Source organism: Hemiscyllium ocellatum, chromosome 15, assembly GCF_020745735.1.
Source record: "Hemiscyllium ocellatum isolate sHemOce1 chromosome 15, sHemOce1.pat.X.cur, whole genome shotgun sequence".
NCBI classification, from domain to species: Eukaryota; Metazoa; Chordata; class Chondrichthyes; order Orectolobiformes; family Hemiscylliidae; genus Hemiscyllium; species Hemiscyllium ocellatum.
In genome coordinates, this window is record NC_083415.1 from 7357090 (window position 1) to 7372726 (window position 15637).

At 46.3% G+C, this 15637-nt stretch overlaps 1 protein-coding gene across 1 annotated transcript in view; it reads left to right on the forward strand.

The window, feature by feature from the left end:
* The window catches only part of LOC132822639 (keratin-associated protein 5-1-like), a 189506-nt gene that overhangs the window by 34356 nt on the left and 139513 nt on the right, over window positions 1-15637 (forward strand). Inside the window, exon 8 of the mRNA XM_060835885.1 lies at window positions 757-894. Within this exon, the coding sequence (XP_060691868.1) occupies window positions 757-894 (138 nt within the window). The remainder of the gene's footprint in view (window positions 1-756; window positions 895-15637) is intronic.

Below are 15637 nucleotides of genomic sequence, written 5' to 3' on the forward strand. Positions count from 1 at the left end.
AATCAGGTTCCCCAAGTTAATCTAGTCTCACTTTCCTGCATTTGGCCCAATCCCTCTAAATGTTTCCTATTCATGTACCTGTCCAAATATCTTATAAATGTTGCAACTTTACCAGCATCTATGACTTCCTGTGGCAGTTCATTCCATGCACGAAACATGTGTGAAAGTATTGCCCCGGGTCCCTTTTAAATCTTTCTCCTCCCACCTTAAAAATATGCCCCCTAGTTTTCAACTCCCAACCCTCATAAAGGGAATTAATATTAAGCACATGCAGAGCAATTGGGATTTGTATCATCATTCACAGAGAATAGATTAGATTACTTTACTTACAGTGTGGAAACAGGCCCTTCGGCCCAACAAGTCCACACCGACTCTCTGAAGAGTAACCCACCCAGACCCATTCCCCTACATTTACCCCTTCACCTAACACTACGGGCAATTTAGCATGGCCAATTCACCTAACCTGCACATTTTTTGGATTGTGGGAGGAAACTGGAGCACCCGGAGGAAACCCACGCAGACACAGGGAGAATGTGCAAACTCCACACAGTCAGTTGCCCAAGGCAGCAATTGAACCCAAGTCTCTAGCGCTGTGAGGCAGCAATGCTAACCACTGTGCCACCGTGCCGCCCACAATATAAGGGACACAAAGGGTGCCGGGATCACACAGGGGATATCAGACCAGTAACCGCAAGGATTAATTTGATATTTGATGAACATTTCCAGCCCTAACTGTGATGTGTTTCATTCCTTCAGGAAAACCAGGGTCTTGTCCTCAGAAAAGTGTCGGAGTCCGTCTGTGTGGGGAAGCATGTGCAGTCGACAGTGACTGCCCAGGGAATCAGAAATGCTGTAAGAATGGATGTGGCCATTCATGCGTCACTCCCACGAAAGGTACAGTACAACAGCTAGATATCCAGAGAATATCACTGTATTGATGGGATTGATACTGGGAGTGGCAGTGACTGGAAATGAGATACAGTGAGAGTATATGGAACTGTCAGTGAGATAGTGAGAGTAACAAGAAGTTGCACAGGGAGAAATGTGGATTGAGAAAGGACATATCTTGCCTTATGAATATGCAAACTGCTACCTGCCTTGAGGAAACGAGACATCAACAATTACCAATGTGGATGTCAGAGCCGATACCTGGCAACTTCAGATCGCCACTTACTTCTCAAGACCTCCTGTTTCCTAGAGTCCACTGCAGGGCACTGACTGCATGCACCCCACACCCACCAAAGGTGGAGTCATACCTGTGTCAGTATGGCACAGCTCTGACCCACATACAGTACACAGTACAGTGCCCCTGTATGATTGTGAGGCTCACCAACTCCTTGCTACAAGACCATTTTCCACACCGTACCAAGTACCCAGCATCGTAAGGCTGCTCACTTACTCACTTTGTACTCACTCTCTTTAATGCCCAGAGCTTTTTGCAGTCTGCCCTCCTCAGGCAGAGATACCAGGCTCACCATACTTCTGTACTGCCTTGTCATTTATTACAGACACAAAGCCAGTTCATCATCCTCAGTCAAGGTAAGGGAGATAGCTATCGGACTGAGGGTCCTGCACCGTAAGCCAAGGGCAGTCTCTGATACGAGTGCAGAGGATGGTTTTTAGACACAATCAGTCAATCAGAGTCAGGGTGGTCTCCACACGAGGGGTGAGAGTTTAGTGCCAGGCAGCTCACTGGCTGAAGTAGCTCTTCCTGCCCCATTTGGGGACTGTTGAGTGAACGGGAAGTATTAAGAGAGATGGAAGTGGCTGACAGAGCTGAAAGTGTGGATGCATCTGGAGGAGATGGTCTGAGATGTTCTTAGCGAGTGAGTAGGCCATGTAGCATTGGCATTGTGGGACAGTGGAGAGGGTGAGAGGGAGGGGCTACATGCATCAAAAGGAGGGGTAGAGCATGAGTCTTGATGGGAGAAAGATATGATAGACCAGCCTCTCCCTATGTACTTTACCCAATTCGTTCATGATTTTGGAAACCTCGATCAGATCTCCTTTCAGCGTTCTTCTCTCCGAGGAGATCAGTCCCAACTTCTTCAATTTATCCTCATCACTGAAGTTTCTCATCCCTCCAGCAGCCATCCCAGTAAATCCCTTTGCACTCTCTTCAAAGCATTCCCAACTTTGCTATAATGTGGTGCCCACAACTGCACACAATATTCCAGTTGAGGTCTGGCAGGAATCTTGGTACAAGTTCAACATTATTTCCTTGCTCTTGCATTCCATTTAGCATTCCGCTCACTCTGTCCTGCTCACTTCCAAGTTTAGTGTCATCTGCAAGCTCTGTAATTTACCTTGCACCCCAAAATCCAGCTCACCAAATGAACATCAGGAAAAGGAAGCATCCCAATACTGAACCTTAGGAAAGTCCACACCAAACCTTCCTCCAATCTTAAAACTATTCATCGACCATCTGATTCTAAAGTCATATCGGACTCAAAATGTTTGTTCCTGTTTTCCCTCTACAGCTGCTGCCTGACTTACTGAGTTTCTACAGCATTCTATGTTTGTTTAATTGATTATTACTCTGTTTCCTACCACTCATCCAATTTTGTATCCACATTGCTACTATCCCTTTGATACCTTTCCTCATAAGACTAGTGTATGCCACAGTATCATTGCCTTCTAGAAGTCCATGTAAACCACATCAATAGCGTTACCCTTATTGAGCCTTTCTGGTACTTCTTCAAAAATCTCTCGCAAATTAGTCAAACATGAATTTTCCCTTCAGAAATCCGTGCCAATTTAGCATGGCTAATCCAACTAACCATCTTTGTACTGTGGGAGGAAACTAGACCACACGGAGGAAAGCCACGCAGACATGGAGAGAATGTGCACACTCCACACAGACAGCCCAAGGCTGGAATTGAACTTGGATCCCTGGCACTGTGAGGCAGCAGTACTAACCACTGAGCCATCATGCTGCTGTGAATAATTATTTGTAGAAGGTTCCTCACCATTGAAGTTAAAGTGATCAGTCTACAACTGCTGGGATTATCCTTACAAATTTAACTGACAAAGACCATTCATCCTCCAGTCTCCTAGCACTTCCCAGGAATCCAGGGAAGACTGAAATATTATAACTAGTGCCTCTGCGCTTTCTACCCTCACTTCCTTCAAAATCCCCAGACACATCCCATCTGGTCCAGATGTCTTATCAATCTATGCCAGATTTCTTCCGATTAATTTTGAATCCTTCTGGTGAAAGAGTGTCCTCCTCTGTCAGGCAGCATCTTCAATTTTTGTAAAGACAGATGCAAAATATTCATTTAACACATTGGACATGCCTCTTCCTCCATGTGTAAATCCTCTGTTTGGCCCCATTCCTTCTATAAGCACTCTCTTCGAGTCCTGGAGCTCTACAGCATGGAAATAAACCCTTCGGTCCAACACGTCCATGCTGACCATGTCACTTAAATTAATCCAGACCCCATTTGCCAACAGTTGGCCCATTTCCCTGTTAACCTTCCTTCTCATTTACCCATCCAGATGCCTTTTTATTACTGTCATTGTACCAGCCTCCACCACTTCCTCTGACAGCTCATTCCATATACGCACCACTTTCTGTGTGAAAAAGTTGTCCCTTAGGTCCCTTTGAAATTTTTCCCTCTCACCTTAAACCTATTCCTTCTATTTTTGGACTGCCTTTTCTTAGGGAAAAGACCTTGGCTATTCATCCTATCCATGCTCCTCATGATTTTATAAGCATCTATAAGGTCACCTTTCAGCCTCTGAAACTCCAGGGAAAATAGCCCCAGCCTATTCAGTCTGTCCTTATAGATCAATGATTTGGAGGAGCTGGTGTTGGACTGTAGTATTCAAAGTTAAAAACAACATAACACCAGGTTATAGTCCAACAGGTTTATTTGGAAACACTAGCTTTTGGAGCGCTGCTCCTTCATCAGGTGTAGGTGAAGCAGGACCATAAGTCACTGAATTTACAGCAAAAGATTACATGCAACTGAAATGATATATTGAACAAACTTAGATTGCTAAGTCCTTCATCTTTTAGAATGGGTTTGCTGGTTTTGGTTCTTTCACATGCACACACATATTACCTCCACACTCACACCCATGCATGCACCCTCTCACAGGCTTATACTCTGTCACACTCACACACACACTCTTCCAAGTTTACACACACACACAAACACACACTTTCACATGTGCACTCACACTCACTCACTCACACACACACACTCACATGCACACACATAATCTGTCTCTCACTCCTACACACTCATACACATATAAGTCTATGGGTGCATTTGTATTTGCAGAAACATTCTACTTTACTCAAAAAATGCGCAGCCTGCAAGCAGTCAATTCATGTAATATTTTGTAAATTCCACTTTGGAAATAGAACCAGTCTGACTCAAGATTGGGATACAGACAGACTCTAACCTCACACCTTTAATGCATTGTCTGAGCTGAGATGTCACCTTTTGTTATAAAACCTTAAGTTGTCTTGAGAATGTGACTTAAAAGAAGTTCTGGGATTTACATATCAAAGAACCGAAACCAGCAAACCCATTCTAAAAGATTACACACCAGGTTATAGTCCAACAGGTTTAATTGGAAGCACTAGCTTTCAGAGCGTCGCTCCTTCGTCAGGTGGCTCATCAACCACCTTCATCAACCACCTGATGAAGGAGCGTCGCTCCGAAAGCTAGTGCTTCCAATTAAACCTGTTGGACTATAACCTGGTGTTGTGTGAGTTTTAACTTTGTCCACCCCAATCTAACACTGGCATCTCCAAATCATTCTAAAAGATGAAAGATTTAAAAATCTAGGTTTGTTCAATATATCATTTCGGCTGCATGACACTAATTTTTTGCCATAAATTCTGAGTCTTATGGTCCTGCTCCACAGTTACTTGATGAAGGAGCAGCGCTCCGAAAGCTAATGCTTTCAAATAAACCCATTGGACAATAACCTGGTGTTCTGTGATTTTTAACTTTGTCCTATTGCTGAAACCCTCCCACTGTGGCAACATCCTTGTAAATCTTTTCTGAACCCTTGCAAGTTTCACAACATCTTTCCTATACCCCAGGGACTAGAATCGAACACAGTATTCCAAAAGTGGCCTCACCAATGTCCTGGCTGGCTGCAACATGACCTTCCAACTCTTGCTGTGTACATACCAATAGAGGTATGATTCCTGATGAAGGGCTTATGCCCGAAACGTCGAATTTCCTATTCCTTGGATGCTGCCTAACCTGCTGTGCTTTAACCAGCAACACATTTTCAACTACTTACCAATAGAAACCAGTAGGATTCCCCTTTATGTTAGCTTGTGTTATGATCTCAGATAAGATCACTGCATTATGTAATTAGTAGAGACCAGGAACCTTTATTATTAAAATAAGAGAAGTGTGAGATCCTGGGAAGTTATAAAGAGAATAAAGCCACAAGAGTCCATGGTTTGAACACAACAATATTTTATAAGTTAAAACAGTAATATAATCCACAGTATTATACCGTCTTTATACCATCAGTATTGTTCATCACCTTTCAAATACTCAGAATTAACTGGTAAAAGTGGTCAATAGTGATTCAGCCTCCTACAGCGCACACCATATACAAGTCTGATCAATTCTATGGGGTTTTCAGCAATTCCTTCTTTAGATGTTATGACACAATGTGTCATCAAATCTCATTGAACTTCACAAGGGAACACAATTCTTTACTTTTGCTGATCTGGCCTTGAAATTCTCTCAAAGGTTATTCTGTCCTGGGCTGCCTCAATAACTGTTCCTGTTCTGATCATACTCCTTTCCTGGATCCTTGCTCCCCCAGATTCCGAATACTGTGCTCCAGTACTCACTCACAGGTAGAACTCCTGCTTTCTGTCGATACCCAACTTTACCAAGCGAGAACTTCCCTCTGGGTATTTCCGGAGCTGTAATCTTGCTCAGTTGCATCAAGCATATGCCGTTTGTAGCTTTCCAACCACCCCTCCATTCTCTCAGTTGCAGTGAGGCAATAGGGAAAGGACTGGCACTGTGGTGATGTCTGGTCATCAATGAGATGCTGTCTACTACCATGGGAATTCAATTCACAAATTGAGAAGTAAAAGCTAGTCTAACAATGACCATGAAACACTGTTGATTGCAAAAACCATCTGGATTACTAATATCCTTTAGGGAGGGAAATCTGTCATTCTTACCTGGTTTGGTCTACTTGTAGAGATGGCCATTTCTCAGACCGGAGACAAGTTGAAAATGGTGTTCTCCAGGGGTTAACGTTGGGACTCTAGCCTTCTCTGATTTATATAAAGGATTTGGAGTTGGGTGTTGAGGGTAACATCTCTAAATTAGCAGATGATAAAAGCGAGGGAGAGTAGTGGATGATGCTGACTGACTTCAGAGAGACATTAACGAGTTGTTCAAATGAGCAGGTATCTGGCAGATGCATTTCAATTTAGAGAAACGTGAAGTAACAGATTTTGATAGAAGCATAAGGATACAATACAGGATCAATGGTAAAACTGTGAGGAGAATACAGGAGAAGAGGGACCTCAGGGTTCATGTGCATGGTTCTCTGAAGGTGGCCAGGCAAGTTGAAACAATTGTTAAGAGCCTTATAGGATCCTTGTGTTTAGAAGCAGAGGCATAGAGCATAAATTCAAAGAAGTGGTGCTACACCTCTCCATATGATTGGTTAGACCATATTTGGAGTAAAGGTATTCAGGCTGAGGCACCTTATTTAAGGAAGATTGTTTAGGCTCTTGAGAGAGTGCAGAGGAGATTAACTTGAATGATACCAAGAGGGAGGGCTTTTAGATATAAGGAAGGATTGAGAAATGTTCCTTGAAGCAGAAAGGATTTAAAGGTGACCTTATTGAGGTTTTCAAAATTACGAACAATTTTGACATGGTAATGAAGGATATTCTGTTTGCATTAGTTGGTAATGACAGTCGGAGGGGAGGGGCGGTGGTCACAATTTCAAGACTTTCAGCAAGAGAGCTAGGAGAGAGGAGAAGAGAAACTGCTTTACTCAGAGAGTTGTTCGGGTTTGGAATGCAGTGCCGGGGAGAGGGGTGGAGGAGGATTCCACAGGAGGTTTCAAAAGAGACTTGGATATATATTTGTGAGTGATAAATTCAAAGGGCTACGTTGTGATTGGGCTGGAGAGTGGGACTAGCTGGCTAGCTCTTTCGGGAGTCTGTCCAGACATGGTGGATTGAATGGCCTCCTTCTGTACTATGAAATGCTACAATTCTGTATGACTCTTGAACTACAACAATGTGGTAGAACCTCAACTGACCTCTGACTCTAACCTTAAAGGGTGGCACGGTGGCACAGTGGTTAGCACTGCTGCCTCACAGCGCCAGGGACCTGGGTTCAATTCCCGTCTCAGGCGACTGACTGTGTGGAGTTTGCACGTTCTCCCCGTGTCTGTGTGGGTTTCCTCCGGGTGCTCCAGTTTCCTCCCACTGTCCAAAGATGTGCGGGTCAGGTGAATTGGCCATGCTAAATTGCCCGTAGTGTTAGGTAAGGGGTATATGTAGGGGTATGGGTGGGTTGCGCTTCGGCGGGTCGGTGTGGACTTGTTGGGCCGAAGGGCCTGTTTCCACACTGTAAGTAATCTAATCTAATCTTAACCTTGTCCAGCTAAACATGCACCAGTTTTATTAAACCCAAGATCACCAAGTTACTGGCTAGTTAGTTATTCTTTTCTCCTGTCTCTTTTTGTATCCAGCTCTGCTGGGCTGGTATATTGAAGGGAAGGCACTATAAGATTGTTCAAGTTTTACTATCCACTGGCAGAATTGGAAGCTTCCCCTTTCCCCTCCTGCCTTTGGGGCGATCTCAATGCGGACCGTGGTTGGTGACTATCCTTCCTCATGTCCAGAAACCAAGTTACTAAAAAGCCTACACCTGGATGGCCATTCTCAGGAGAATTTCACCACAAAAGACTCTACTTCAGGCAACAGTGCCCCATTTGCTAATGGCTTCACTCAATCGTAATACATGTTAACACTTCACCACAAGCCAGTGGTATGGCTGAACCCATATAGTCAATGCCCTGTTCATTGAGCTGGCCCCACGTAGTTACCAGTTCATGCCTCCATACAACAAGCTGACTCCTCCAGAGATCCAGATAAGTAGAGGGGTCATGTACTCAGCTCCTGAATCTTCATATGCTATCCAACCGGGTACCACCATGATGGACCTAACCAAACCCCTTCAGATTCTATCAAGGAGATAGTCCAGACCTTTGCTTTTCTCTAAAGGCAAGTGTAAGGGCCAATAGTCTTTATGCAATTCAGTTGGTCACACCACTAGGCTTCAAGCAAAAGATGCTTTAATCTTATACCACAGTTAAAACACAAAGAAAGAAATCATTGGAATAACTTCAACTTTATTGAAATATGTAACAAAATAATATATTTTTAACTACTACTGTTTCAATATAGCAGCATCGCATAATCACACCCTTGGCAAAGGCGTATTCAGCAAAACAGATTGGCCTCACTTGCAATCTCCTCCAGTCCAGGAGAAGGAACACTGACAGAATGAATTTAGCAGCAGAGAGCAAGAACTCAAACGTGTTGCTGCAGCAGCAGAGAGAGAGATGTATCTAGCAACTTCAATTCCAAAACCCCTCCAACCCGGACCCCCCCCCCCCCCCCCCCGCCCCCCCCCACCAACTTCACCAACTGAAAGCAAAACTAAAACCCTGGCTCTGTCTGAGCCTGACTCCACCCACTCCTGCCTCTTTTGTCTAATTTAAAATAAAAGAAACCCCAAAGCTATTTACCCTGCTTTTTCATGGAGCGGATCTCTCGGCACCAGGTTTATAACATCCCTCTTTAAGAGAGCCAGGACAAAACAAATCCCCCTTTAAGGCACATCTCGTTACATCACAGAGACTGTCTGACCAGCACCCAGAGGAAACCCACGCAGACATGGGGAGAATGTACAAACTCCACACAGGCAGTCACCCTGGGACCCTGGTGCTGTGAGGCAGTAGTGCTAACCACTGAGCCACCGTGCCACCCCAAAACAGAGATCACAGAGATAGTAACAGGGCTTGATATATTGAAAGCAATGGGGATTAGTTTGGGATTAAATATTGTGATATATAAAAAGTGACAAGAATTGTTATTGACAGATTGAGGGAGTAACAGTCATTATTATTAAAGTATACAGAGAGTAACGTTATTATTCCTGAGGCACACTGTGAGTAACAGTGTTTAGGTGATTAAAAATGATTGATATTGAGGTGCAAAGGGAATAACAGGCATTATTCTTGAGCTTTATCGAGTCAGCTAGTACTAAATTATACAGAGAATAATAGGGATCAGCCTTGGATACAACGGGTTTGTGCAAGGGATATTATATCTCATTGATTTGATTGAGTTTTTTGAAGAGGTGATGAAGAAGAGCAGTAGACATTGTCTATGTGAACGTCAGCAAAGCGTTCAACAAGACTTCACATGGTAGACTGGCTAATAAGGGTGGATCACATGGAATCCACAGGGAGATAGCCAGTTGGATACAAATTGGCTTGAAGGTAGGAGACAGAAGGTGGTGGTGGAGGGAATAACAGGGATCAGCACTGGGTACAATGGGTACTAAAACAGGAATTGTGAGGGTTAATTTTATGTTTGAAATTGTCTCCAACCCTAACTGTGATGTGTTTGGCTTCCTCAGTTAAATTGGGTTACAATCCTTTCAAACCTACTCGAAAAGGACTCTGTGCAGATAATTGTATCGACGACACTGACTGTGAAGGGAAGAAGAAATGCTGCAAGAATAGATGTCATCATTCATGTAAATCTCCCAAGAAAGGTAAAGTCCAGAGCAACGCAGATTGGCACTGAGATACAGTCATCGTTATAGAGGCAGACAATGACAATAACAATCTGACAGGGCACAGAATCGCAATGACTTGCATTGGAATAGAATTAGTTTAAGAGAGGTTTAGAGCGACATTGAGATGAAGTAAGTTGAACAGTGAGAAGCAGTGGTATATACAGCAAGAGTGAGAATGACAAACAGTAGATGACAACGTACAGGAAGAGTAACAGTGGGATACAGTAAGGGTAACAATGAGAAACAGTGAGAGTGAGAGTACTAATGAGAACAATGAGATACACTAAAGTGAAATAAAGTGACAGTAACAGTGACAGGTGGTTTGATATGCTGACTGTACTAATGACTGGCAGTGAGATAAAATAAAGCATAACAATAACTAACAGTGAGCTATGCAAATAACAATATTTAAAACTGAAATAGAATGAGAGAACACCAAAAGAACTGCAGATGCTGTAAATCAGAAACAAGAACAGAAGTTGTTGGAAAAGTTCGGCAGGTCTGGCAGCGTCTGTGGAGAGAAATCAGGATTAACGTTTTGGGTTGAGTGACCCTTCCTCAGAACTGAAGGTAGCTAGGAAAATGTTGGTTTATCTGCAGAAGATCGTGTAGAGAGGGGGCGGGGGGGGAAGGGGGGGGGGAGGAGTAAATGCTCGCTGGGGATAGAGACTAAAAGAGAGTAGAACAGTTGGACAGTCATTGTGTGCAGTTTTTACTAGAGGAAGGATGTGGAGGCATTGGAACGGGTGCAGAGGAAGTTTACCAGGATGTTGCCTGGCATGGTAGGAAGATCGTATGAGGAAAGGCTGAGGCACTTGGGGCTGTTCTCATTGGAGAAAAGAAGGTTTAGGGGAGATTTGATAGAGGTGTACAAGATGATTAGGGGTTTAGATAGGGTTGACAGTGAGAACCTTTTTCCGCTAATGGAGTCAGCTGTTACTAGGGGACACAGCTTTAAATTAAGGGGTGGTAGGTATAGGACAGATGTTAGGGGTAGATTCTTTACTCAGCGGGTTGTGAGTTCATGGAATGCCCTGCCAGTAGCAGTGGTGGACTCTCCCTCTTTATGGTCATTTAAGCGGGCATTGGATAGGCATATGGAGGTTATTGGGCTAGTGTAGGTTAGGTAGGCTTTGGTCGGCGCAACATCAAGGGCCGAAGGGCCTGTACTGCGATGTATTTTTCTATGTTCTATGTTCTATGTCAGAGGAGTGGATAATGGTGTAGGCTGGGAGGGTGAATACCTAATAATGGGGACTGTTAGTGGCAAGCAATGGATTGGATATAATAGTAGAATATATGATAGCAGTGAGGGAAACAATGACTAACAGTGCATTACAATGAGGATTACAATGACTAACGATGAGACAAAATGGAGGAACAACATTAACAATGATGAAATGAATGAGCAATTACTAACAGAGACAGTAACAGTGAGGCAGAGGAAAAATAACAATGGTTTAGTGAGATGCTGCTGTTCAGTCAGTGCTGGTGTGCACACGCCATCCAAAACCCACCCACCCTCACACACACACTGTACCCCATCCAAAACCCACCCACCCTCACACACACACACACTGTACCCCATCCAAAACCCACACACCCTCACACACACACTGTACCCCATCCAAAACCCACCCACCCTCACACACACACTGTACCCCATCCACAACCCACCCACCCTCACACACACACTGTAACCCATCCAAAACCCACCCACCCTTACACACACACTGTACCCGATCCAAAACCCACCCACCCTCACACACACACTGTAACCCATCCAAAACCCACCCACCCTCACACACACACTGTACCCATCCAAAACCCAACCACCATCACAGAAACACTGTACCCATCCAACTCCACACACACACACACACACACAGACACACACACACAGACACACACAGTACCCCATCCAAAGCCCGCCCACCCTCACACATACACACTCTACCCCATCCAAAACCCACCTTCACACACACACGGTACCCCATCCAAATCCCACCCACCCTCACAAACACACACACACACTGTACCCCATCCAAAGCCCACCCAAAATTCACACAAAAACTTTAGCCCATCCAAAACCAACCCACCCTCACACACACACACACACTGTACATCATCCAAAACCCACCCACTCTCACACACACACACTGTACCTCATCCAAAACCCATTGAGAGTGGGTGGGATTAGATGGGGTACAGTGTGTGTGAGGGTGGGTGGGATTAGATGGGGTACAGTGCCTGTGTGTGAGGGTGGATGGGTTTTGGATGGGGCACAGAGTGTGTGTGGGGGTGGGTGGGTTTTGGATGGGGCAGAGTGTGTGTGAGGGTGGGTTGGTTTTGGATGAGGTACAGTGTGTGTGTGTGTGAGGGTGGGTTAGTTTTGGATGGGGTAGAGTTTTTGTGTGAGTGTGAGTGGGTTTTGGATGAGGTACACACCCTTACCCCATCCAACACCCACCCTCACACGCACAGTACCCCATCCAAAACCCATTCACTCTCACTCACACACTGTACCCCATCCAAAACTAATCCACCCTCACGTGCACACATACTGTACCCCATTCAAAACCCACCCACCCGCGCACACACACTGTACCCCATCCAAAATCCATCTATCCTCACACACTCACACTGTACCCCATCTATTCCCACCCACCCTCACACACACTGTACCCCATCTAATCCCACCCACTCTCACACACACTGTACCCCCTCTAACACCCCACCCACCCTCACTCACACACTCTACCCCATCCAAAACCCACCCACTCTCACACACACACTGTACCCTATCAAAACCCCACCCACCCTTACACACACACTGTACCCTCTCCAAAGCCCATCCACCCTCGCACACACACTGTACCCCATCCAACTCCCCACCCACCCTCACACACACACACACACACACACACACACACACACACACACACACACACACACTCTATCCCATCCAACTACCCGCCCACCCTGACTCACACACTCTACTCCATTCAAAACCCACCTACCCTCACACACACACACTCTACCCCATCCAAAACCCACCTACCCTCACACACACTGTACCCATTCAAAACCCACCCACCCTCACACACACACACACACACACCCTCACACACACACTCTACCCCATCCAACTACCCGCCAACCCTGACTCACACACTCTACTCCATTCAAAACCCACCTACCCTCACACACACACACTCTACCCCATCCAAAAACCACCTTCGCACACACACTGTACCCATCCAAAACCCACCCACCCTCACACACACACACACACACCCTCACACACACACTCTACCCCATCCAACTACCCGCCAACCCTGACTCACACACTCTACTCCATTCAAAACCCACCTACCCTCACACACACACACTCTACCCCATCCAAAAACCACCTTCGCACACACACTGTACCCATCCAAAACCCACCCACCCTCACACACACACACACACACCCTCACACACACACTCTACCCCATCCAACTACCCGCCAACCCTGACTCACACACTCTACTCCATTCAAAACCCACCTACCCTCACACACACACACACTCTACCCCATCCAAAAACCACCTTCGCACACACACTGTACCCATCCAAAACCCACCCACCCTCACACACACACTCTACCCCATCCAAAAACCACCTTCGCGCACACACTGTACCCCATCCAAAACCCATCCACCCTCACACACACACTGTACCCAATCAAAACCCACCCACCCTCATACAAACACTGTACACATCCAACCCTACACACACACACACACACACACACACACACACACACACACTACCCCATCCAAAACCCACTCACCCTCATACATACACTGTACCTATCCAAAGCCCACCCAACCTCATGCACACACACTGTACCCTATCTAATCCCACCCACCCTCACACACACTGTACCCCCTCTAACACCCCACCCACCCTCACTCACACACTCTACCCCATCCAAAACCCACCCACCCTTACACACACACTGTACCCTATCAAAAGCCCACCCATCCTTACACACACACTGTACCCCATCCAACACCCACCCTCACACACACAGTACCCCATCCAAAACTAATCCACTCTCACGTGCACACACACTGTACCCCATCCAAATCCCATCCACTCTCACACACACTGTACCCCATCCAAAGCCCACCCACCCTCACACACACTGTACCCCATCCAAAACCCACCCACCCTCACACACACTGTACCCAATTAAAACCCACCCACCCTCACACACACACTGTACCCCATCCAACTCCCCACCCACCATCATTCACACACTCTACGCCATCCAAAACCCATCTACCCTCACACAAACTGTACCCCATCCAAAACCCACCCCTCACACACACGCTGTACCCCATCCAATACCCACCCACCCTCACACATACACTGTACCCCATCCACCACCTACCCACACACACACACTACCCCATCTAATCCCACCCACTCTCACACACACTGTACCCCCTCTAACACCCCACCCACCCTCACTCACACACTCTACCCCATCCAAAACCCACCCACTCTCACACACACACTGTACCCTATCAAATCCCCACCCACCCTTACACACACACTGATCCCCATCCAACACCCACCCTCACACACACAGTACCCCATCCAAAACTAATCCACTCTCACGTGCACACACACTGTACCCCATCCAAATCCCATCCACTCTCACACACACTGTACCCCATCCAAAGCCCACCCACCCTCACACACACTGTACCCCATCCAAAACCCACCCACCCTTACACACACACTGTACCCTATCAAAAGCCCACCCATCCTTACACACACACTGTACCCCATCCAACACCCACCCTCACACACACAGTACCCCATCCAAAACTAATCCACTCTCACGTGCACACACACTGTACCCCATCCAAATCCCATCCACTCTCACACACACTGTACCCCATCCAAAGCCCACCCACCCTCACACACACTGTACCCCATCCAAAACCCACCCACCCTCACACACACTGTACCCAATTAAAACCCACCCACCCTCACACACACACTGTACCCCATCCAACTCCCCACCCACCATCACTCACACACTCTACGCCATCCAAAACCCATCTACCCTCACACAAACTGTACCCCATCCAAAACCCACCCCTCACACACACGCTGTACCCCATCCAATACCGACCCACCCTCACACATACACTGTACCCCATCCACCACCTACCCACACACACACACTACCCCATCTAATCCCACCCACTCTCACACACACTGTACCCCCTCTAACACCCCACCCACCCTCACTCACACACTCTACCCCATCCAAAACCCACCCACTCTCACACACACACTGTACCCTATCAAATCCCCACCCACCCTTACACACACACTGATCCCCATCCAACACCCACCCTCACACACACAGTACCCCATCCAAAACTAATCCACCCTCACGTGCACACATACTGTACCCCATTCAAAACCCACCCACCCGCGCACACACACTGTACCCCATCCAAATTCCATCCACCCTCACACACATACACTGTACCCCATCCAAAGCCCACCCACCCTCACACACACTGTACCCCATCCAAAAACCACCTTCACACACACATAGTACCCCATCCAAAGCCCATCCACCCTCACACACACTGTACCCATCCAAAACTCACCCACCCTCACACACACTGTACCCAATCAAAACACACCCACCCTCATACAAACACAGTACACATCCAACCCTACACACACACACACAAACACACACTGCTCCATCCAAAACCCACCCA